The 26,479-nt window shown below is 41.8% G+C and overlaps 1 protein-coding gene across 3 annotated transcripts; it reads left to right on the plus strand.

The window, feature by feature from the left end:
• On the plus strand, positions 1-25,085 carry ATP5F1C (ATP synthase F1 subunit gamma). 3 transcript variants are annotated; one of them, XM_088468724.1, is made up of 10 exons: positions 1-106; positions 4,371-4,405; positions 5,351-5,482; positions 15,908-16,112; positions 19,231-19,374; positions 19,452-19,516; positions 20,519-20,674; positions 21,288-21,384; positions 21,753-21,790; positions 24,957-25,085. In XM_088468724.1, exons 1-9 carry the CDS (start codon positions 27-29, stop codon positions 21,757-21,759), a joined length of 921 nt encoding a protein of 306 aa, XP_088324850.1. In that variant the 5' UTR covers positions 1-26; the 3' UTR covers positions 21,760-21,790; positions 24,957-25,085. The 3 variants fall into 3 exon arrangements, with proteins under 3 accessions (XP_088324850.1, XP_088324851.1, XP_088324852.1); XM_088468725.1 differs by lacking the exon at positions 21,753-21,790; XM_088468726.1 differs by lacking the exons at positions 21,753-21,790; positions 24,957-25,085 and having other exon boundaries at positions 21,288-21,388.
• The last annotated feature ends 1,394 nt before the right edge of the window (positions 25,086-26,479 follow it).

Below are 26,479 nucleotides of genomic sequence, written 5' to 3' on the forward strand. Positions count from 1 at the left end.
CCCTATTCCCGGTCTCGGTGCCGCGCATGCGTGTCCTGCGCTGTCTGACCTTGCTCGGAGTCACCATGTTGTCCCGCAGCAGCGTCCTCATCTTCCAGCCACAATGGTGAGGGCCGGTGAATTCTACGGCGCAGACATCCTAAACGGCGCAACGGGGAGGGCTGGGCTGCTGTGGGCGATTATAGGTGCTGGTGGTGGGGAGCTTATCCCAGGTAGCCCCAGTGTCGAAATGCTAGGCCGCAGCCGGCTTCCTGCACTTGAAGGTTTCTGGGAGAAGTAGTGACAGTATGTGCGGACTGCTGTAACCCGATGTGTGACCGCCATATACTGTAGCTTCTCTGTGCCATGTGCAGGAGTTGGAACCTTACTCCTAAAGATCTTGGATGAACTTGACCTATTACTCTCTCATCCAGTATATAAGGGAGAGCTGGGGAATATACGGGTAATGCGGTGTATGTGCGAGGCAGAGTTTATACTGGGAATATGGTGTAAGGGTCCCGGTATGTAATGTTAATGGGTGTGTAAGAGTCCTGTTATATACTGGTAATGGGGTGTGAGGGTCCTGGATTTTATGTGAAAGGAGGGGTATGTAATGTGGTGGGGATCTTGCTGTATATACAGGCAAAGGGGTGTAATAGTCCTGGGAAAACAGTAAGAGCTGTGTATATACTGGTAATGGGTTGTAAGGGTCCATGTATAAACTGGTAATGTGAGGTGAAAGTCCCATTATACATGGGTAATGGGGTGTTAGGGGCCCGTTGTGTGTGTGTATGTATGTATGTATATATATATATGTGTGTGTGCGTGTGTGTGTATATATATATATATATATATATATATATATATATATATATATATATTAGCACGGGATATACCAGTAATGGGATGTGAGAAGTACATTGTAAACTAGGGGTTTTTAAGTAAGTGTTGTGTTTAATACACTCTCATTGCCTTTAACAGCTAATACAGATATTTCATCGATTCAGAGTACTGTCATTGTGATGTCTTATGCTTCTATTGTCAAGTACTTGTTCAGATCTGTAAATAGGCAGCCTCTATCATCTTGCTGTCAAGATGTGTGCTATAGCAGCCATGTCACTTTTGTGGCTGTGTAGTACATACATCCACTTGTGCTCTTTGGTTAATGCAGATGCCCTTATGGTGTACTGCAAGGTTACATCGTCCCGCTTACACATAGGCCCTCATTCAGAGGCACTCACAAGATGCGAGCGGTCGCTCTGAATGTGGGCGGCCGCTTGTGGTTTGAAGTGCGGCCTCCTGGTCGCTAGCTAAGCTGTGGATTACTACCCACAGGTTTAGCGACCGATCAGGTTGATGGTCGCGATGGTCAAGACCATCGGGGCTTGCGACGAGACCCTAAGGTTGGGTCTCGGCAACCGCAAGCCCCAGGGAGCTTCCTGCTCTGATTGAGCAGGAAGCTCCCCACTGACATCATTGCTGATGTCGGTGCGGCCGCCCACAAAACGGCATGCGTTCCTTAAGGAACGCTTCCGTTTGTGAAACCACCCCCCCTCCCCGCCTACTAAACGGGGCGAGTTGTCGATCAACATCGACAGCCACCCCATTGGTAGCGAGCCCCAAAGCAAGAGAATTTCTCTTGGTCCGGGGCTTGTGCAAGCGCAGTGCGGCCGCTGCGCGTGCGCATGGCCTAAACATCGACCCGCTTGCGAGCGGGTCTGAATGAGGTCCATAGCCCTTTGACACCATCCAGATCACTGATTATCTCTAAAGGTGCGTATCCACTAGGCGATTAAACAGGCCGATTGAACGATAATGACATTGTTATCGTTCAACCGCTTGCTAATCGTCCGTAAATCGACCATGTAAATATCAAAAACGACCAGCTATGCGCATGCCCGCTGGTCGTTTTTGACATCTATCATCGCCCGTACATGCTGGTCAACCTGACGATCACGTCAGGTTCAGCATGTACGGGGATGATGGATGGGCCTAAACTGAACGACTGAACGTTCAGTTTACAATGTCGTAATCGTGCTCTCGTTTCACAGTCTGGAAGTGGATACGCACCATTAGAGATTTTTTACTGTAAAACTTTATTGCCCCATAGGTAATTTATAAATAATGGTTTCAGATGTTTCTAATATCAGTGGCATACACATCATTGATTATTTTTTTGTTTGTATTAATCACTACAATATTTGAAGGCTTTTTAATATTAATTTTTAAATTCTATTTATTGGGTAAATGCAAATAAAACATAAATGGTGGATGTGACCTCATTAGCCATTAATTGGAGCTGATAGATTGTAGTACAAGTTTTCATTATTTTCTGTCTTTCAAGTTAAGGTTTATATATGGATAAAATACTCCCTATTGTTTATTAAGTGGGTAGTTTGAGTCCTGTGTCCATACAAATGCACAATATCAAAAAAGGAAAAAACAATGCTGACTGTGGCGCTCACAGTGCAATCTACATATGACTAGTCGCAGCTGCCACGTAGAAGAATGTGTATATTTATACTGAACAATATAAAAACAAGAAGTGACTGCGCGTACAAATCATACACCAAAGGAAATAAAGTATAAAAGAATTGTACTCATTAAAAATAGCATATAAATCATCACAAAAAACACATACATTAAATATTACACATGTACTTAAAAATTAAATGGATTCCTCTATAGTATTGGTATTATAAATTGCATGATTACAAAAACAGAAAGCAAAAGAATTTAGTCCATATGTAACTGGATCTACTTTCCTGATAAAGTAACAAATAATTGCAACAATAGTTATTATTCACATACGATGAAATGTGCAGATTGCACTTTGTGTAAGTTCCACACTCTCAGTAGCCGATAAATGTATAAATAAGGTGCATGTTGAATGGGCTAAATCTATACCAATGTCTCATTCTGATGAGTGGTTATGATTTGTAATACCTGGAGCTGGTGGTCTGGTACAGCTGTAAACATAAATCCCGTAAGTAGTACTGATGGTGTCCTCTCAGCTGTTATATAGTTGCCGGCAACTCAATCATCTTATGGGGGGTATCCACTTAGCGATTTAGCCAAGCGATTGCACAATAACGTCATTGTTATCGTGCAATCGCTTGCAAATCGCGCATGCATCGTGCATGTTTTGGTCCGAAGCGACCAGCGATGCGCGTGCCAGCTGGTCGCTTCTGACATCCGACATCGCCCGTACATGCTGGTCAACCTGACGATCTCGTCAGGTTCAGCATGTGCGGAGATGTAGGGATGTGCCAGGACTGAACGAGTGAACGTTCAGTCTAGGCACAACACTAGATATACAAACGAGAGCACAACTGGAATGTCGTAATCGTGCTCTCGTTTGTATGTCTATTAGTGGATACCTGCCTTTAGGCGGACTGAATGTAGTGTTGCTGCTGCTGTTTGTGTGAAAGTGGTGGGTGACACTGAAGTCTGAATGGTATATCGCCCCCGATAGTTATAGCCGGCACAGGAGCTCCCTACTATCGCAGGGCAGTCTGTTAGAGCTCAGCTACTTGGCCGTAGATGGTGAAGGACAGATGTCCAGGCACTGAGACGCCCTCGGAGATCGTGTCTGCCTTGGAGATTCCCCCGCTGCTGCAAGGTGGCCAATCCAATCTCAGCTGTTCCCGTAAATAGCCGGAACATATGCAGGCGGCAGCCAGTGGCCAGTGAAGTGCAGTACCCAGCAGGGAAAGTGAACATATAGTAAATAAATATAGGTTATAGCTCAACGCATTTCCATGCTCAAAGGCACCTTCGTCAGAAGCAGGATGAATGGTCAGCTCCAGGTATTACAAATCATAATCACTCATCAGAACGAGACATTGGTATAAATTTAGTCCATTCAACATGCACCTTATTTATAAATGTATCAGCTACTGAGAGTGTGGAACTTACACAAAGTGCAATCTGCACATTTCATCGTGTGTGGATAATAACTATTGTTGCAATTATTTGTTACTTTATTAGCTCACCATCAGGAAAGTGGGTCAGTTAGATATGGACTAAATTCTTTTGCTTTGTGTTTTTTTTTTTTTTTTTTTTTATCATGCAATTTATAATACCAACACTATAGAGCAATCCATTTAATGTTTTTAAGTACATGTGCAATATTTAATGTATATAAACGCACAAGGCTGTAGGTGGAGTGCACTTATACAGGTCACAGAAATATGAGCTGACCTCTAACACAGTAATTGTGTAATACACACGTTTTTCAAATGAGCTTTGTATTGCCATTGAATTTTTTTGTTATTGTATACTGTAGTTCAGCAATTAGGGTGAACTGTTTTGTAAGGTACTGTTTAGATGAGTTAACATATATATATATATAGTATATAAATGTTTTTTTTTTTTTTTTTCCTTTGAAGGGGTCAAGTCAGGAACATGGCAACTTTGAAAGATAGTAAGTAATTTCCAATGTTTTGGTTTTCATTCATGGGGCTCTATTTACTACAGTCCACATTTAAAATGCGGTTGTAGTGTGATATTTCAACATCAGGCTACATCACAGGGATTTATAAAAAATTCCCTTGCAAGAACAGAGCATGCGATAAAGCTCTGTCCCTGCGAATCCCCTCCACAGCCTTATCACTGTATTTTTAGGAAAAAATACAGTCACAAGGTTGCGCACATGCGTTGACCGGCCGCCTCTCCCTCCCGCGACCCCCCCCCCCCCCCCCCCCTTACTTTTACTTGCCTCCGATCAGGTCATCGCTGCCTCGGACAGCTGGTCTCCCATCCTGCACTGTGACCCAGTCATCTGTTTTAATGCAGCAGCTGACCAGGGTCACAGTGCAGGAGCCGGGAGACCAGCTGACTGGAGGGAGGACATCACCGGCCCTGGCGGTCCGAGACTCAGGTAAGTTTTTTTTTAGTTTTTACTTTTCTTTTTTTTTTTTTTTGCAGTGATCAGCTTGTGGTCTGTTTAGACCACACAGCTGATAACAGGGGCCGGCTCTGCTCTGCCTGTTAGAGCGGAGAAGTAGTCTGGGAACCGGGGGAAACCCTGGATAACGCCATCTCCAAGTGGCGTTATTATCACAGGGCTTCCCCCGCTATTTGTCCACATTTTATTTTTAGTAAATCTCAGGCAGATCGCATTTCCCATTACAGTTATGGGAAATGTGATCTGCTTACTAAAAATATGTAATAATTAGGGCTTGGAGTAGAATATTACAAATTCTAGTTGAAATGCCTTTTAGTAATTGTAGGTGATGCTAAAATAATGTGAAAAGGGTGTGAAAACACAATTTTTCCCATTATTTTAGTAAAAATAATGTTAATAAATAGAGCCCATGGTCTGTTTTGTCCACTTGTGAATTAATGTGACTTGTCTATTGTAAAACAGTTACAAGACGTTTGAAGTCCATCAAGAGTATCCAGAAAATTACAAGATCTATGAAGATGGTGGCAGCATCAAAGTACTCAAGAGCTGAGAGAGAGCTGAAGCCAGCTAGAATATATGGCGTAGGATCATTAGGTAATTCCGTTATTACATGCAAACTGCATGGAGTTTTTATGATTTAGATTGCTTCCATTTTTTTCCCACGTTTCATAATTCATGCAAAACATAAATTAAACTATTTGCCATGTCCATAGTGTGTCTGATACATTGGGTGGAACTCAAACACATGGGGGGAGGTGTATGTAACTTTCTAAAGAGGACAAGTGGAGGTGTTGACTATAGCAAACAATCAGATTCCACCTATCATTTAGTACATTCTATAAAGTGATAGCTAGAACCTGGTTGTTGTGAGACACAACTCTACTTGTCCTCTTTAGAAAGGTTGTTAAATCTCTCCCATAGGATTGATTTCACCTGCATATTTCTCTAATGGAAAGTGAATGTCAATGCTAATTTACCCTAGAATGACACCAATTTCCCATAAACCTCAAATATGTGAATTTGACAAGTACACCATGTACTGGTTAATTTTCTATTTAAACATAGTTCATTTTCCTTCTGGCCGCTAGTTTAGTCCTGTCAATCAGTGACCACCTTTTTAATTGAATTGTGAGAGGCTGTGTGATATTTACTTTTGCAGGCTTTTATCCGTTTGCTTGTTTCTAGGCAGCAGCAGTGTCATTGTGACAGACAGCCTAGCACTTCTGTATTGCCGCTGTTGATGGCGATATCAGTGTTTCTGCTTGGCTGTTTCATCTGTTTCAGATGGGCGACGTGCCCGGCCCGATTTGAAGTAGCTTAAAAGCGCCCTGATCTTTTGGTGGTGCCCCTCTGATACAGCAGTCTCCACCCGCATGCCGCAGTGTCCTGTGGGGTGGGTGTTTCTGGTGAAACAATCACCTGCGACTCGGGCGAGTGAATAGATGCCGTGCACATGTGCACGGCATTTATTCACACTGCCGGGAAAGTTTGAGGGCAGCCCAGCATCTCCCATGAGTTCTGGGCACGCCCCTTAGTGATGAAAAGGGTGTGTGTGTCAAGGAGACTCCCCATTTTCCGGGCATGCACACGCACAACAGAGTCCGCCCCTGATCAGTACCCTGCCTCCTTCACATTCTAGAATGAACACTAGATATGTCTGATGAGCAAGGCAGACACTCTAGTTTCGCTGTATGATCACTTTTAGTGACTATATGTCTGCAGACAATGACATCAGAGCAGAACTGCATTTTTTTTTTAAATTGAGTAAATTTTTATTGGTTTATAGAAATACATTAACAAATAACCAAACAAAATAAATAATATATATATATATATATATACACGCACACACGCACGCACACACGCACCAATAACAGTATCTGGAATATAAAACCTAGATCTACAAACTGCATCCCAGATCCATTTCTTATTAAAAATATAATATTAATCAGTATACCAAAACAATAAACATAGAAAACAAAAAATAAATATATATATATATATATATATATATATATATATATATATATACATATATATAATAATACCACACTATACAAATATTGGAATATTGTCAAAAATAACACCTGAAAAATTGGCAAAATCAACTAGATCCCAATAAATTGTGCTCTCAACTTATCACACAGCACATTACCTCCAACAAAGTAATAATCTACCTCATTATCCTGACAATAATATACCGGTCAATCATTAGGCAGTGCACGGTCATAACAGGATTTAAGCCAACTTCTCCAGATACGTTCATACTTCTTCTCAGCTTTGCGACAAATAAACACGTTTTCCATGTTCAACAGTGGTACGGACTATAACAGCCAAGCATTATAATCTGGTCCTGTAGGAGCCATCCACGACCGAGCCACACATACCTTAGCTAGTGTACACATATTGACAATGTATTGCTTAAGATATCTGTCCACTACCTCATCGTCCATAGAGCCTAAACTGCACGTCAATGGCATAGCTAAAGTGGGAGCAATACCTGTATTGGACAAAACTCTCAGAACCTTATTCCAAAAAGTGCTAACTACCGGACAATCCCATAGAAGGTGCCAGAAAGTACCGCTACTAATTTTACACTTAGGGCATATGTCAGATGCTCTCCCCCAAAATTTTAGCAAATGAACAGGAGTTAAATAGATACGATGTAGAATAAACAGTTGAATCTGTTGAAATCTTATAGAAGTCGTGGAAATACGAGGAGCTTCTAGAGCATTATTCCATTCCGTATCACTTATAAGGCCAATATCTCTCTCCCACTTTGATCTAAGATGTGGTAAACTATCCTTATGATAAGAAGACAATATATAGGAGTATAAGTAAGAAAGCGTCTTCCGGGGACCTAAAGATAAAAGGAATGACTTCAATGGGGACATTTGAATTAGAGGAGGGCCATCTGAAAATTGAGTTGAGAGAGCATGCCGTAATTGTAAATATCTATAGAAATATGATTGAGGGAGATGATGAGCCTCTTGGAGTTGTGCAAAAGATTTAAGAATTGAAGTGTCATATAAATGACCCAGTGTAGTTACACCTTAGAACCCCATGTCACCTCAAGCTGTAAAGAGGCCAGTTCAGGTAATATACGATACTACATAAAGTGTCTGGATCTAATCCCGTAAACTGTAGAATACTAGATACCAATTTCCATATCTTAATAGCTTGCATCAACAGGGGAGGGCCTTTCTGTATAATTCTACCGCAACCAAGGCCTGCAATGGTGTAAAGTTAGGGCAAATCTGAGAAACCAACAAAACATGCAGGGCATTAGGGGAGTCATCTTGAAGCCATAACCGTATATGTGCCATCTGCGCCTCATAATAATCAAATTTGGAAGAGCCAAACCTCCCCCAGACCTAGATCGGGTCAGAGCTGCCAATTGAATACGTGGTCGACGATTCACCCAGACCAATGAAGAAAGAAGACTATTCAAATGCCTAAACAATGTATCTGTCATAAAAACAGGAGAATGCTGCAAAACATACACAAATTTTGGCTGCACCACCATCTTGATTAAGTTAATTCTACCAGTAACGGTAAGAGGGAGCCAGCGCCAGGACTGAAGTTTGCCCTTTGAGTAGACAAACGGGCTCAACATTCAATACTATATAGTCCTTTGGGGAATTAGTTATCCAGATACCTAAATATTTAAATTTATTTACCCAACAGAGAGGGAGAGTGATAATGGAAACAGTCGGATACAACCCCCTAAGAGGAAGGATAGATGATTTGTCCCAGTTTTATGTTAAGACCAGAAAAAATTCCAAATTGTTCTATGACTTGAAGAACCACAGGCATAGCTGTTACATAGTCAGACAAAAAAAATTATAAATCATCTGCATATAAGGAAACTTTGTCCATTCTATTACCCAATCATAGACCTATAATATCAGGGTGAGAACGTATAATACAGGCTAACGGCTCAATAGCCATTGCAAACAGGGTTGGGGACAAGGGGCAACCCTGTCTTGTACCCCGAGACTGGGGGAAGGATGGGGAGATAAACCCATTCCCTGACACCCTGGCAGTAGGGTTTGCATACATAAGCTTTACCCATTTCAAGAACACCGGACCAAACCCAAAACATAACATGACCTCCCGCAGAAAGGGCCACTCCACAGAGTCAAATGCTTTTGCAGCATCTAATGACACAATAACAGAGGACGATTCCTCGCCATGGGTGGCCTGTAAGTGAGTGTGCAGCCTTCTAATGTTCTCCGACGTCGACTTGCCTGGCATAAACCCTGATTGGTCTGGGTGAATAATCGAAGTAATAAGTGTTTAGCCGAATAGAAAGGATCTTAGCCAAAATTTTGGCATCTGTGAGAATTAGAGAAATTGGCATATAGGAATCAGGGTATCTAGGGTCCTTCCCGGGTTTAGGGAGCACAACAATTATGGCTTCAGACATAGATGGAGAGAACAAATTCTCTTCATAGAGCCCATTAAACCGATCCAAAAGTCTTGGAACAAAGATACGAGCATGTTTTTTATATATCTCTCTGGGAATCCCATCAGATGCGGGTGCCTTGTTACCGGGAAAGGAACTAATCGCAGCATCTACCTCCTCCAGGGTCAACGGGGCATCTAAATACACCCGAGCCTCGGATGATAATTTTGGAAGCCTAGCAGAAGCAACATATAATGACAAAGCATTCACGTCCTCAGTCAACTGTGTTTGATATAAGATTTTATAAAATAAACTAAAAACCTCTGCAATATCTTGTGTAGATGTGACCATAGAACCCTCAGGGCCAATTAGTTCCGAGACAACAGCAGAAGGACTATCAGCATGAACCAAGTGTGCCAGAAAACTACCAGTTCTGTCAGCCTGCATATAATATAAATGAGAACGGAATAACAGTCTACGGTTCATTCTATCTGTCAAATGATCAGTCCACTCCGTCTGTGCAGTCAACCATTTTAAACGTGAAGATTCCAACCTGTCCCCCAAGTAATTCAACTCAAGATTTTTACAGGCTTTCTCCAAAACACGTTCTTTTTCACTGTAAAATGTTTTTAATGCGTCTACCCTTTTGATCAGAGACCCACGTAAATAGGCCTTGAAGGCGTCCCAAACATTAGCTACAGAGGCAGATCCCACATTGTCAGAGAAATAGCCATCCCACATAACTTCCAGCTCTGAACCTGCACCCATTTGAAGAAGCCAAGGGGAGTGTCGTTTCCTTAAGCGGAGACCTCTAGGACTACACATATTCAATTCTACCAGAAGTGGGGGGTGATCTGAGATTCCTCTGGCTTTATATTCAATGTTAGTTATATTAGGTACAATAGATGGGGACACCAGGGCCAAATCCAATCTAGAAAAAGAGTGATGCGTGGAGGAAAAACAGGAGAATTGTTGTACTCCAGGGTGTTTAACACGCCACACATCAACCCATCCCAAGTCCGTTACAAACTTAGCAAAGCCCTCACCACCTTTAGAAAGAGAACTTGAAGACTCATGCCACTTATCCATAGACTGGTCCATTATATTATTGAAGTCTCCCAAACAGTGCACTGGCGTATCTGGAGAACGGGACACAAATTCAGCAGCTTTTTTTAAAACTTCATATGAAAAAGGAGGGGGGATGTACACTGCTAACAATAAAATGGGCTTAGAATACAGTACACAATCCAGAAACACATATCTGCAATAAGGGTCAGTTTGGACCGTAGTAAAAGAAAAAGAGACCGATTTATTAATAAGAATGGAGACGCCCCTGGACGATGAAATATGTGAGGAGTGATAAGCCCATCCCACCCATGGTCCTTTTAGAGCCATATTGCTTAATCATTTTAAAGACCAAAGAGCGCTTTAAACGATCATTAACCCCCCGGACATTCCATGTTAAAAGTTTCACCATTGTAATACATTGAACTATAAAGCATAATTGAAGTTACCTTAAAAATAGTGTGATAAAGAAAAAATAAAAAAAAACACTTGTAAGAAAAAAACTGGACAACCCATCCAAAGCCACCCCCCACCCTGTATACCCTACCGAACTTAGGCATACCAAAACTAAACTACACTAAAACCCACAGGATACGACTGCTCGATCCTTATAGGTGTAAAAGGCACTGGAATAAAAATAACCGCCAATGCAACGAAACTCTCCGGCCATATTTTGACCGAAATATCAACATAAACAACAAATAAAAAAGAAAAAGAAAAACCCTACCAGAAAAAAATAAATATACCCAGTAAGGGGAGCGGGACATAGAACAATATCCAACCAATACCACAACATAAATACTATTATAGTAATATAAATATTGGAATATCAAAAAAAGGCCTATTTAATGTCGTAATGACACTAGCAATTTCTGGCCATAAACAAATAAAATCAGCAAATGTAATCAGTCATTCCAGTGCCATTTGACTGTTCCCAGGAGATCTCCGGTCCAGCCACGCCGCAGCCTCCCGTGGTGTAGAGAAAAATTTTGACTCTCCATCTGCTACCACTCGCAACTCAGATGGAAAAATCATAGCGTACTGAAGATTTAAATCCCGGAGACGACGCTTTATTGGAAGGAATTTCGCTCTGTCTTTTTGGACATCCATTGTGAAATCAGGAAACATAGAAATTTTTACACCGTTGCGTTCCAGTGGCCCTTTTAACTCGAGCCAATCAAAGCACAGTATCATGGTCCTGATAATGAAGAAATGTAGCTATAAATGTGCGCGGTGGAGCGACAGGGGACGGGTAGGGATCCGATGCGCTCTCTCCACAGCAAATTGGTTAGTAAATGAGTCCCTGCCATATGTATCCCGCAACCACTTCTCAAGGAATGTTTCAGCTGAAGACCCCTCCTCTCTTTCAGGGAGACCAACGAACCGCACGTTGTTGCGGCGCAGTCTGCCCTCCAATATCGGAAATTTAATGCTGCATTGTGGACATTTGGGATGTCAGGGAGGCCACTTGAGCCTGTAGTGGGGTCTGGGAATCTTCCATATTAGATAGATGTGTTTCTGCCTCCCCGAGGACTTGCTGGAGACCTTGATGAAGAGAAGATATATCGGATTGAACTTTCTCAATCTTATCTGCCAATTTAGTCTCGCAGGAGGTAACTGCTTCCAACACTTGTTGCAGCGTAACTTCTGGTGATGAATCTGACCCAGACGCAGCAGGGGGAGGTGGACTTGGATGTACCCTGGGGATCACAACGCACTGGGGGCACAGGAGTGGAGGAACGGGCAAAGCGTTCCAGTTTTGCAGCAGCAGCATGACCTGTTTTCTCCATAGTATTAATATAATGTAGGAGAATAATGTAGTAGACAAGTTTATAATATATAAATGCACAGGTAGTGACACAGCAGCAGCAGCAACAGACAGAGATCCCTCCAAACTTAGAAATCACTCACAGGGAGAAAAGTGTTGCTGAGTCCCACAGTTGCAGAGCTGACAGCTCTCCACACAGAACAGGGAGTAATAGTGATGTCTGGCAGAACTCCAGCAGCATCAGGTGACCAGAGACTCAGAGATAACCTCCCTGACTCTAAACATAAGCCAGGCAGGAGAAGCAGACCAGAAGCTCCCAGCAAAGCCCCCTTGTCAGGCACAGACAGGCTGCGTAATACAGAAGCCAACAGGAGAGGATAGGCCTGGGTGCAGCTCTGGAGTCACAGGATCTGGAGACAGGCAGGCCCTAGGAAATGCAATGGAGGCCATCAAGAGCCACGCTCTTCACTCCACACAGCTCCAACCAAGTCAGCAGGTTCCTGGCAAGGTATGTGAGAGACACCAGGGTAGTAACGTTGATATTGGGGTCTCAGGAGGGGTAAGCAGGATTATTAGCTGGAGAGCTCAGGGTCCCTGTTTCCTACACTATTGCTGCCGTGGCCACGCCCCCAGAGCAGAACTGCATTTACTTATACCTTTTCCACTGGCCAAAATACCTGGGTTATTGCCATGTCAACCCAGGTAGCGGCTCAGTGGAAAAGGGTCCTAGGAAACAATCCCAGCATTTCTTCCCGGATCTCGAGCAGGGTTTTACGTGGGAAATACCCTGGTCAGGCTCAGTGGAAACGGGTTACCCGTTGCCCGTATGGTGAATGGTTGTCATTCAGGAGGCTGTCTGTGACAGCTGTCACCAGGCAGGGAGCGATTACAGCGTCCCCGTATGAAGCAGGGATGGGTTAAAAAGCGGACCATACGGAGAGGCTGTAATCTCTTCTTCCCCGGTGACAGCTATCACAGACATCCTCCCGAATGACAGAACCCCCTCCCCTGGTCACTGGCCCTCTCTGGTCCGGCGTTCAGGGAAGAGCTGGAGCTTCTGCCGCTTGGTGATGACATCATGGCCAAGCACCTGCACTGCACCTGGGTGCAGTGTGAATGGCGTCGACCCAGGATATTCCCGGGTCGATGCCGCAATTGTAATGGGGTAAATCCTGGGTTTGACCCGACTTGGAAAAGTGTTCCAAATCCCGGGTCAGACCTGGGATTTTTGGTGGAATAGGGGTATTGGTAACAAGTGCTGAGTGAGAAAAGTCTGCTGGTAGAATCGCACATCCATGGCTCCATTCCCGTTATTTTTTTTTTTATAAAAAAATTGTCAACATTATGAGTGTCGACCTAACGTCCATGTCGACATTCTGACTGGAACCTGTACCTTAAAGGAACTCAGTATATTTTCTTATCTATGTACAGTATTGATGCACTGCACAGTAACATTATTATGCTGAATGCAATTATCTCTTGCTCTGCATTTTTCATACATTAATTGTTATAAAGGATCTAGAATGTAGTAACTCAAACTCCCATCTAGTGGCATTCATCTTTGCTGTGGTGCACCAAATGTCCCTAAACGCAAGTTTCTTCGAAAAGTGTATTAAAGCTAACAAAATACGTGCTCTCTTCCTGCTAAAGCGAGGCGTTCACTCTCGCTCTTTTGAAGTGCTAAACTTATTTGCAAATAATTTTGGCAGGTTTGGTGCAGTTTTTAAATCATTGCCTTGGGTGGCAAATGTCTTTGTGCCAGCCAATTGCCAAGGAATTGTTCCTAAGAAGCTATATATTTTTATTTTATTTTTTTACGATCTGAAAACAAGGAGGTAATCTGAATAGTAATGCGAGTTATTTTTTATTTTGGCTTAATGTCCCTTTCGGCTTGGTGCCTTAGCAGCATATTGAAAAGATATGCTAGTAAGTTGCATGCTTATGTTGGCACCATGCTATTCTATTAGCAGGACTACTAAGGTCAGGTCAATATGCAGTGTTTTAGAACAGGGCTTTTGTTTGTATTAATGGCTGGATCACTGAAAGACAACTAATACCCCTTTCAGACATACAGCAAAAACTCAGGTTTCTTCTTCAGGGTCCATAGGGATCCACAGGGATACCTTGGGGTTTAGGTGGAGGTTAGGACCAGTCACCAGACAGTTAAAGCGGTTGACTCCCAGGATGCACTGATCCTTCCCCCTATACCCCACACCCCTAAGCCAGAGGCCCTTCAGTTAGTTAGCAAGCCAATGGCAGGAGAAGGACACGAGAGAAGGAAGACTGGTACACAGGAGAAATACTCGCACAAGGGAAACTGAGACCGGTGACCAGGAAAAGCAACCCAGAGAAGCCAGGGGCATCAGGGCAGGTGCCCTGTGGACTTCAAAAGAAAGAATTAACAAAGGTAAGTTTTACCATAACTAATTTTCTTCTTCAAGGTCCATAGGTATCCACAGGGCTACCTTGGGGATGTCCCAAAGCAGTATTCAAGGGCAGGGAAGCCCACGAGCTGAAAGGAGAATCCGGTGCCCAAATAAACATCCTGATAGGCAAACGTGTCAAACGCATAGAAGCGCAGAAAGGTGTGGACAGAGGACCACGTGGCCGCCTTACAAAGCTGTTCAGCTGAGGCGCCTCGGCAGGCTGCCCACGAAGGTCCCACAGAGCGAGTGGAATGAGCAGTGATGGTAGCTGGCACAGGGAGACCCGAGTGCAAGTAGGCCTGAGAGATAGCCATACGAATCCATCTTACCAGGGTCTGTTTGTTAACAGGCCAGCCCTTTGTATGGAATCCATAGAGGACAAATAGAGAATCTGTTTTCCTAAAGGAACTGGTACGGTTCACATAGATCCTGAAACATCGGGTAAACAGAAGGCCTGGACAACAATTTCCTCATTGATATGGAATTTAAAGATCACCTTCGGAAGCAAACCAGGGCAAGTACAAAGAACCGCCCTATCTGGATGAAAAATCAGAAAGGGGGGGGCAATAGGGTACACAGGTATCCCTGTGTACCCTATGGACTTCGATTAAAGAGAGTTAACAAAGGTAAGTTTTACCATAACTCTCATGTTTTGGCCGTGAATGTGCATCATCCAGGGTTTTTGCGAACAGAAACGACCCGAGTTCGAAGTCCTGGGTCCATGACCTTGCTCTGTACCAGGGTTTTTCCTCTAGTGTGAATGCATCCAACCCAGGTTAAGTAAACTTTCTCATTGGCTGTTCCGTGCATCTGCAAATGACAAACTGCAGGTACCTGGACCACACGACTGGGGACCAAACGGATTTAAGTGTGTATTATTTATGTTTAGCTATTTTTTTGTGAAAACTTTCTAGAGGCTATTTTCATAATTTACTTATGTAAAAATTTATTTGTTTTCCATTAAAAAAAAAACGTTGGAAACAAACTTTGTGGATTTTACTCTAAAAATGCCAATTTTATATTATGTCATTACAGTGAACAAAAAACAAAGTGTCACCTTTAAATCCACACCAAATTCTAGGGCAGACCCAGGTTCAGTGTGAATGTATCCGACCCTGGAATTTCCTGGGTTTTGGTGTAGTGTGAATGGGGGTCTCAGACTAAGACCCGAGAATTCCAGGGTTGATAGAGCCAGGAAGTACCCGTGTATTTCCCGGGTCTTATGTCTGAAAGGAGTATAAATTACTTTATCAGCACAGTTACCTATTTATGTAGCATATATTTTAATAATTCCATTGATTTCTGATTATAGGCCAATTTAAAGACATAACCTTTTTATTTTTTTACCTTAGCGCTGTATGAGAAAGCTGAAATTAAGGCTCCTGAAGACAAGAAGAATCACCTCATAATTGGCGTGTCCTCTGATAGGGGTCTCTGCGGTGCTATTCATAGCTCTGTGGCAAAAGCCATTAAGAATGAAATTTCCACACTGACTGAGAGTGGAAAGAAAGTTATGGTGGTTGGAATTGGGGACAAGCTGAGAGGCCTGCTTCAAAGGTATGTATGAATAGTGTTTGATAGTTTTGGCTTGTATGTGCTTATCAGCACTTATAAGCAAACGGTGGCATAGCTAAAGGTTCTTTCATGTACTAATGCACACAATTTGAGAGGACAGAGTAGTGGTTATGATTTTTACTGAGAAAACCACAATAATGAATAGGTTTCCAGTTTATCTGAACTACGGTAAGACGATAAGCAAGTTTGTTCGGAAACCTTGCTTCATGATTTGGTTATATGGGATGGAGCAATGTCAGGTTGTGTAGAGATGAATAAAGGCAACTGGAAAGCCACCGGAGAGTTGTGTGTGTGTGTGTACAAAATGGCTGACAATACATCTATTCGTCTGATGACCAGTGGTATGAGTGTGTGTGTGAGAGCACTATGTCTAACTTCCTGGGCCCCATGTCATCTACCATATATACCCGAGTATAAGTCGACCCGAATATAAGCCGAGGTACCTAATTTTACCACGAAAAACTGGGAAAACTTATTGACTCGAGTATAAGCCTAGGGTGGGAAATGCAGCAGCTACTGGTAGTAATCCCCCCCTGGTACTGTCCCCAGTAGTAATCCCCCCCCCTGGTAGTGCCCCCAGTAGTAATCCCCCCCCCCCCCTGGTAGTGCCCCCAGTAGTAATATTTCCCCCTGGTAGTGCCCCCAGTAGTAATATTTCCCCCTGGTAGTGCCCCCAGTAGTAATATCCCCCCCTGGTAGTGCCCCCAGTAGTAATATCCCCCCCTGGTAGTGCCCCCAGTAGTAATATCCCCCCCTGGTAGTGCCCCCAGTAGTAATATCCCCCCCTGGTAGTGCCCCCAGTAGTAATATCCCCCCCTGGTAGTGCCCCCAGTAGTAATATCCCCCCCTGGTAGTGCCCCCAGTAGTAATATCCCCCCCTGGTAGTGCCCCCAGTAGTAATATCCCCCCCTGGTAGTGCCCCCAGTAGTAATATCCCCCCCTGGTAGTGCCCCCAGTAGTAATATCCCCCCCTGGTAGTGCCCCCAGTAGCAATATCCCCCCCTGGTAGTGCCCCCAGTAGCAATATCCCCCCCTGGTAGTGCCCCCAGTAGCAATATCCCCCCCTGGTAGTGCCCCCAGTAGCAATATTCCCCCCTGGTAGTGCCCCCAGTAGCAATATTCCCCCCTGGTAGTGCCCCCAGTAGCAATATTCCCCCCTGGTAGTGCCACCAAATAAATAGAGCAAAAAAGAGGGGCACTCACCAGGCTTTAAAAGAAGTTAATCCAGTTTTATTCTAATGATGACCTATCTCGACGTTTCGGTTACAGTGCGTGACCTTCTTCAAGAGACACAACGTATACATATTTAGGGTAACTGCAACCACCAAGCAGGATACAAGTTACTTGTATCCTGCTTGGTGGTTGCTGTTACCCTATATATGCATACATTGTGTCTCTTGAAGAAGGTCACGCATGTATCCTGCTTGGTGGTTGCCGTTACCCCATATATGTATACGTTGTGTCTCTCGAAGAAGGTCATGCACTGTGACCGAAACTTCGAGATATGTCATCATTAGAATAAAACTGGTGAGTGCCCCTCTTTTTTTGAGAGAGAGAGAGATATTCTACAGAATCAGTGTGCACAGTCCTACGTTTCGGATGTTTTTTAATCTGTCAATAGATGCACCAAGCAGCTGTCATATCCAGAATACTTAGTGACTATGACTGACCAGTTAAGATTGGCATCGGTGTGAATCCACACATTCAGATTGGTGTATAAATTGATTGCAAAGGACAACATAATAGTGCTCATATCTGATAAGTCAAGTTTGTCTTTTTTTTTAATATATATATATATTTAATATATATATATATATGTGTGTGTGTGTGTGTGTGTGTATATATATATATATATATATGTGTGTGTGTATATATATATATAATATATATATATATAGAAATAAATATAAACAAGCTGCCAGTACATATCATCTACAGTAATTCCTAGGTTCTCAGCTTGTGGTATGGCGTATGGCTACCCAAAGGATCGAGTGCAGTTTACTTTGGTATTTTAAAAAAAACTTATGAGAGAGATTTAATTAGTAACAAAATGCACACCTAATCAGAAAGAGGGTTCTTTATAATAATATTTTTTAAACACTCAATTTAGTTATTTCTTGGCAGAATAACTTCTGAAGCCAGGTAGTCATGAAACCTACAATTTGTTGCTGGTATTTAACTTTCAGTGGGGCAGAGTCAATTAAATGCCCTGTTGATAATGCTGGGAGGGAGCTATTCAATTCAGCACGCTGTTAAGTGTGACTTAAATTGGAGAATGCTGGTTCTCATGATTAAAGCAGGGTGTTCAGTCGCGAGAACTGGCATTCTCCGACTAAAGTGCCGGCCGCGAGGCTGTTAGCGCTGCGTTAAACTGGAAAACAGTCTCGCAGCTGGCACCTTAGTCGGACTTCTCGCACCCTCAGGCGGGTGTGAGAAGACGTCCTTTTGTCGCCCTAACACTGTGTGCTGAATTGAATAGCTCCTTCCCGGCTCTATTAATAGTGCACTAAATTGAATCGGCCCCAGTATTTTTGCATTTCAAACAGACAAGTTGACTGTTTGCAACTCTCTCTAAAGGGTCATGTTTTAAAGATTCTTTTGTGGGAATTATTGAAATAATGACTAGCGCTTTTAGATTATTTCAGATTTACTGTAGTAGTCTAATGCTGGGTACAGACTATGCCATATATGGATCGTACAGCCAACAAATATATATATATATATATATATATATATATATATATATATATATATATATATTGTTTAGTGCGTCTGCTTATGTGTACAAACTATATATTTGTGAATTACGTTATTCACAGATAGATATATTGTGTTGGCCGTGCAGCACAGCAGATGGGAAATATCTTGCAAATATATTGTGCACATCTGCTGGTGTGTTTGAACAACTCACCAACCGACCCGTTATACTTGCTTCTGGGATCACTGACATCTCAACTGGGTGGGTCGCACAGGCTTGTACCCAGCATAAGAAATGTAATTGATCACTTTCTATTTGTTTTTCTGATTACTTTTTTTAGCAGTATTTTTGTTAAAATATTTCAAGCCATACTAACGGTATATGACTGATTTATTTCTGAAGGTCTCATGGTCAACACTTCCTTCTGAACTTTAAGGAGATTGGCAGGAAGCCTCCAACGTTTGGTGATGCATCTATCATTGCTTCAGAGCTGCTGAACTCTGGCTATGAGTTTGACCAAGGATCTGTGCTATTCAATAGATTCAGGTATGAAGAGTTTTTATGGTCTTACGTATTTTACAATGGCTTCATGAACCTTTTCTCATCATTTTCTGTTTGTATAGATCAGTCATCTCTTACAAGACCGATGAAAAGCCATTCTTCTCACTTGACACGGTTGCTAATTCCGGTAGGCATTTTTCATTCTCATCTGCTGAGCGTAAAATGAATGAAAGATTGTTTGGCCAATCAATGGTATGATATAGTTTTAGATTGCCAGTCTGTTCATCTCTGTGGTTTGCTGCTCTGCATTGTCCTAGAAGGAACTCCACTTTTCGCATTTAGATACAGAGAAACATAGAATTTGACAGCAAATAAGAACCACTTGGTCCATCTAGTCTGTCCCTTTAAGATTAAGGAATTAGGGTTGGGTTAGCGTATTAGAAGTTAGGGTATACTTACCCTAACTATAGTTAGGGTATAAGGTTACATAGAAACGGAATTTGAGGGCAGATAAAAACCACTTGGCCCATCTAGTCTGCCACTTTTAACCTTATGGTGACCTCAAACCCTAGATGATCCTTACTGCTTTATAAGGACATCCTTATGTCTATCCCAAGCATGTTTTACATTGTTATTACTGTTGATAAGTTCATATCAGCAAGTGGTCCCCACAAAGAAGTGCTGCCCAAGCCCTGCATGTGTTTTATGTAGTCATGTTTTATGCTAGTATATCGTAGTTCCAATGGCAGCAAGAGCCCACTTAAAGCCATGCAGATAGACAGTTGCACCTCAAATTGGATAGCGCTACATTAAATGTTGTGACATGCTCAGAAAGTAGCAACTTTTTTATTTGAAAGTATTGCTTGCGAAGAGTTGCATAAAATTGTTGCATATTTGGCGATATGCAGAAAATGTCAGAACCCAGCAGCCAGTTACTGGTGCAATCTTTGAAAGCTATTTTAAAAAGAAAATAAACCAGCAGCAATGGTTAGGGCTTACGGTAACCTAACTCCTGGGATTTGCAAAAATATTAATCTTTGAGCATCAAATAATTTTCTTCTTTATTAGAATTTGGAAAACCCCCCATAACATTGCCTTAGCTGATATCTACAGATTTTTGTATAATATTTGTGTGTGTGGTTCTGCACTGAAAAGTAATCTTGGGCTTTCCCCCCCTAAACCTCTCCAGAAAGTATCACTGTGTATGATGACATTGATGCAGATGTGCTGAGAAATTACCAGGAATTTACTTTGGTAAATATCATCTACTACACAATGAAAGAGGCCACTGCAAGTGAGCAGAGTGCCAGAATGACAGCTATGGACAACGCCAGCAAGAACGCCTGTAAGATTTTTTTATTAGGTGCTGGGGCCATTGTAGTACATTTTCTGTATGCTCTTTTTTTCTGTTAAAGTTGAAAAGCCATAAACATGCCAGTAGCAGAAATATGACTTTGGTTCATCCTTTTTTTTTTTTCCCACAGAATTTCCTCTACATATGTAACACCAATGCTAATACCACAATGTTTTCAGAGCTGTATGTTTAGTGAAAGCCGTTGCAGAATTTCTCGGTTATCAAATGTCGCCCAAACCCCCCCCCCCCCCCCCCAACAAAAAAAAAAACCTACTTAGGGGGCGAGTTAGTTACTCCGAAACTTTGCATGATTTCTGCTCAAGCTATGCAGGTGCGAGCAGAAGTCTAGATATGATTGAGTGGAGGAAGATTATGTCTAATTGAATATGTCCCTTGAAGTCAGAAAGTTGTGTTAAAAACTGCATTATAGATCCAGTTATTCTGGCAAATTCAAGATTCGTTATTTGTCTGGATTGGCCACAAAGGTCTCTTCACACAGATCTACAAAGCTGCTACATAGGTCCTAGCCAATGTTGCATAGTATGCTTGATTTTGATTTATTTTTGCAACTACTGTTGTTGATTTTTTTTTCTCATTTATATAGCCGAAATCATTGACAAATTGACATTGACTTTCAACCGTACCCGTCAAGCTGTCATCACCAAGGAGCTTATTGAGATCATCTCTGGTGCTGCTGCTCTGTAAGTGCATAATGTTGTGTGCGAATTTCCAGTGTAGTGAAGTAGCCATGATGGTGGACTGCCAACATCAGAACAGAAGATTTACATAAATTCTTTATTCTCATATTTTCTGCCAATGGAAACTACATTGTACAGAGGTTTTTGTTTAATATTTGAATGTTTGCTTATTTGAATTTTGTTTACATGAACACTACAGATTTGTCACTGTTTTGGTTGCATGTTTGAGTAATAGTTGTACATACATCAGAATCACTTGTTAAATGTGAATATAGCACTACAGCCTATACTAATACATGTCCATGACTAATGTTGAGCACTTTGCATGGTGTGCTTTAACTTGCTTGTTCTGTTTCTAACACTTTCACCAGGGGTTGAAATGAATGAAAGTTTGAACCACTGTCGACAGGTAAAATGTTTCTCAAAATGTATAAAATGCCAGACACCTATAGATTATGAATGATCCCACAACAATATCATGTTTTATATATAATTTATCATTTGACATAATTAAACACTTGTGCATTTTGATGTGCCTACACGCTTGGCAATATTTTACCCAATCTGGCCGAATCCGACGCATCGGAACGACAGATCGTGTAAAATATGCCCGAATCGTGAGTCCCCACTCACGAACACGATGCGATGCGCGTCCCCGCTGGTTGCACATCGCATCTTCAGATCTGCCATGCTGTAGGGCATATCTGCCAATCTGGGACACAATGCACTGGAAAAAGTCTGGATGCACGATAGATCATTTGTAAATTGGACACTTTAAACACAAGTGTGTAGGCACCTTTAATCTCAACTACCCTACCCAAATCCTTCCTATCCCCCACAGTCTTCCAACCACTTGTAAACATCATCTGTCAGGTGTAGCACTATTACTAGGAGTTATTTTGTTTTGTTCCTGGCCTCAAGCTGAATACTTTATAGTAATGGAGCACCATAGTAATGAGGTGTGCCAGTGGTTATCTCCCTCAACCCCAACCCTCGGGTTTTCCCAACACATCATGTTTTGAGGATGTCTCTGTGTGGAAGTAGATAGGATAATTATTGGCCCAGCAAAATATAGATGTCACCTGTGCATGATTAAAAACATCCACAAAACATGACCTGTTTGTGGTACATAAGGACTGGAGTTGGGAACCACTAAAGCAGGCCTGGCCAACCTGTGGCTCTCCAGCTGTTGTTAAACTACAAGTCCCAGCATACCCTCCCGCCGATCAGCTGGTAAAGCATGCTGGGCCTTGTAGACAACAGCTGGAGAGCCACAGGTTGGCCAGGCATGCACTAAGGTTATCCTATTTGAGGCATTGCAATTAGTTCCATGATTATATGTACAGTGTATCCGGAAAGTATTCACAATGCTTCACTTTTTGCACATTGTGTTATGTTACAGCCTTATTCCAAAATGGAATAAATTCATTTTTGTCAGAATTCTACACACAATATCCCATAATGACAATGTGTAAAAAGTTTTTTTTTTTAAATTGTTGCAAATTTAATAAAAAAAAAACCCCTAAGAAATCACTTGTACATAAGTATTCACGGCCTTTGCCATGAAGCTCAAAATTGAGCTCCGGTGCATCCTGTTTCCACTGATCATCCTTGAGATTTTCCTACAGCTTAATTGGAGTCCACTTGTAGTAAATTCAGTTGATTGGACATGATTTTGAAAGGCATACACCTGTCCCACACTTGACATTGCATGTCAGAGCACAAACCAAGCATGAAGTCCGAGGAATTGCCTGTAGACCTCCAAGACAGGATTGTCTCGAGGCACAAATCTGGGGAAGGGTACAGAATATCTGCTGCTTTGAAGGTCCCAATGAGCACAGTGGCCTCCTTCATCCGTAAATGGAAAAAGTTTGTAACCACCAGGACTCTTCCTAGAGTTGGCCGGCCGTCTAAACTGAGCGATCTGGGGAGAAGGGCCCTAGTCAGGGAGGTGACCAAGAACCCGATGGTCACTCTGTCAGAGCTACAGCATTCTTCTGTGGAGAGAGGAGAACCTTCCAGAAGGATCACCATCTCTGCAGCAATCCACTAATCAGGCCTGTATGGTAGAGTGGCCAGACGGAAGCCACTCTTTAGTAAAAAGCACATGGCAGCCCGCCTGGAGTTTGCCAAAATGCACCTGAGGGACTCTGGCCATGATGAGACAAAGATTGAACTCTTTGGCGTGAATGCCAGGCGTTATGTTTGGAGGAAACCAGGCACCGCTCATCACCAGGCTAATACCATCCCTACAGTGAAGCATGGTGGTGGCAGCATCATGATGTTTTTCAGTGGTAGGAACTGGGAGACTAGTCAGGATAGAGGGAAAGATGAATGCAGCAATGTACTGAAAGAAAAATTATGCTTTAAATTAGTGTAAAACCTACCCCTTAAGCGCCATTAGACATTAAATCATAGTACACACATTTAGTATCCCTATACTTAAAAATAAATAAATAAATAAACAAGATGAATAAACCTCCACCTTTTATATGGTTTTTGCCTGTGAGCATAAAGTAAAATAGATATATTTTTATCTTATCAAAATAAACCTGTGTCCTGAAAAGCAATGAAACAATATGTCCACTGCTACCAAAGCAAATTACTATAATACTCACTCTGGTCTTAGATGTTAAAGGGGATCACTATTTATCAGCAAATCCCAGTCTGCAAGGGTGAGATGCCTTGTAAGTCAATTAGTGTACGTGCCTCCTGATCAACTTCTCTCCCAGGATATCTAGCTTTACACACCATGTTCCCTTCCTGAATAATGCTCAAATCACCGGTGACATTTATACCTTTGTTTTATTGGCCAGTACTTTAGAATAAATTATACTGGGTTCATTGGCATAGTGGAGACACTTGGCTCTTGTAAACATTGAATGAAATGTCCGTACCTTGACAGCTTAGTTGCTTCATAAGCGTTCCAAATTTTCTGACCTTTAAGGACCATTGAATGTAAAATAAAAGTTGCCTTAGATAAAAAAGCTGTGAACTACATTATTCGGTGTGTGAATATATAAAAGTCCCCCATACCTGACACTCACAAAATAAATATTTATGGTTTGGTTTGCTTAATTTATACTAACAGTACTTAGCATGTACCAGCAACACACAACATAGCAGTGGTGCCTCACCCATTTACCCAGCTAGAGCCTATAACACGCAGAAATTGCAAGTGAATTCCCTGTGCGAGGTAATTGCAAAGGAATCGATGTGACTGCAGTGCGGCTTTCACACAGTGGCTAAAAATCGCTCAATCTGCATAACTCGGCATTTCTTAAAATTCGGAATCTGGCCCATAGTCCTCAAAGAATCAGGCCTTGTGGTTTACTAGATCACTCTTATGCAGTGTCTAACACAGAATGGGTAGTTGTCTACCCCCTTCTGTGTCTCCTCCATTTCCCTGCCACAAATACAATTTTTCAGAGACCATTTTAAGTAACTCTGAAGAAGAAGAAAAAAACCCTGACATGCCAGATTACCATACTAGTCCTTACCAAACAAAAATGCCAGGATAACAAATGTTAGCAATTGTAAATCCTAATAATAATAATACACCTTTTTATTTTCAGATAATGTATGAACCTCTTGGCTTGACAGATGTCTGTGGATCTCCATGCCTTAGAAAAGGGTTGGTTCATTTTATGAAGAAATTTGTTATTTGTAAATTATATTACAATAAACTCCTTACGTGGAAATTATATGGCGTGTATTAAGTCTGAGTTCTTTTTCATTGTGTGAGTTAATGCAATATCCTTCAGCAATTGAAATATCAGTCTCCAAATTGTCACGCACTATGAAAACTGAAGGTATTTTATGTCAGATCTATACATATCAGTGAGAGAGAGAGATTTTATTGGCATAGTAGTACTATGTAAGTTATAAATGGTTGTAAATGTTCTAGTACCATGATGTCCTTATTTAATTTAGTGCATATCCCAAAATATTTGCCCACTGCTGTCATGGATATCTAGAGAATAGAATTGAAGATCCTGTGTTGGATGCATCCTATATAGATCCACAAGGACAGATATACATAGTAAGACTGATGGCATACACATGTTCTTCATGTCATTCTAGCACCCTGCACCTGTCACAACCTGTGCAGTTCATCTCTCCTGCCTTGGGTGTCACTCTGCTCTGGTGCTTCTAGCACACTCAGCTGATGCAACAAACTTCTGATATACAGACTATAGTTTGCTAGAAGCATCATAGCAGAGAACAACACCCCAGATAGGAAAGAGGAACTGCACGGGTTGTGACAGGTGCAGGGTGCTAGAATGAACAATAGTTCTGACCTAAATATTGCACAATTTTACACATTTAATCTTCATATCTGGCAGCCATATCGCTTGACAAAGTCTTTACCTTTTTATCAGGGTTTTTTTTATTTTTATTTTGTGAGAATGGAATAAGACCTTCGCAGTTCAGCAGCAACTTCTGCGTGTTAAACAGTCTCTACTCCACTTTTATAGCTATGTGATGGATACAAAATTGATTGTATTTTGATTCTGATTTTGTTTCTCATTTAGGTTTACTACTGTCGTAACCTTTCAATAAAAATACTAAAAAAAAAAAAAAAAATTATAAAGCAGGACGCACATGCTATGATAATGAGAGGTTGGAGCATTGTCTGTACCACTTTTATAACAATTCTGATGCTTGTTGTCCGATTTATTGTTCACAAAATTGTCATGTTGGCCCAGAAGAGTGTAGACCGTTCTTTTGAGTTTATTCTTTCTTAAAAGAAATTGTTCACTGTAATAAATTGTATGTGTGGTGTTGTCATTATTCTGGAAATTGTGCCTTTTTAAGAGACCTCGTAGTTCAGCATTGACTATCAAATTACCAGAGTTCTGTGCATTTTGTATAGTGACGATAGTAATTTGTATGGCAGGTGATTTCAAACGATCATACCCTTTATATACAGTAATTTTTTTCATCTAGGTGGTTGGGAGGTCAAGTAATGCAAATCCACTATTAAAAAACTAAATGAAAATAAAAATCCATAGGCTCTGATTCAAGTAGCAAGTAGCCGCTAACAGAGCTTGGCCCATTATGTCATGGAAGGCTGATTTTGCTTGCAGCCTATGGA

Source organism: Taudactylus pleione, unplaced genomic scaffold (genome assembly GCF_031769625.1).
Source record: "Taudactylus pleione unplaced genomic scaffold, aTauple2 ptg000086l, whole genome shotgun sequence".
Classification (NCBI taxonomy): Eukaryota; Metazoa; Chordata; class Amphibia; order Anura; family Myobatrachidae; genus Taudactylus; species Taudactylus pleione.

What these genes read in the sequence shown, in the direction of transcription:
- ATP5F1C (XM_088468724.1), top strand. Translation starts at nt 27, where the DNA reads ATGCGTGTCCTGCGCTGTCTGACCTTGCTCGGAGTCACCATGTTGTCC. An exon ending in GTGCTATTCAATAGATTCAG is followed by an intron (nt 19,375 to 19,451) that starts GTATGAAGAGTT and finishes CTGTTTGTATAG; the next exon opens with ATCAGTCATCTCTTACAAGA. An exon ending in CAACGCCAGCAAGAACGCCT is followed by an intron (nt 20,675 to 21,287) that starts GTAAGATTTTTT and finishes TCATTTATATAG; the next exon opens with CCGAAATCATTGACAAATTG.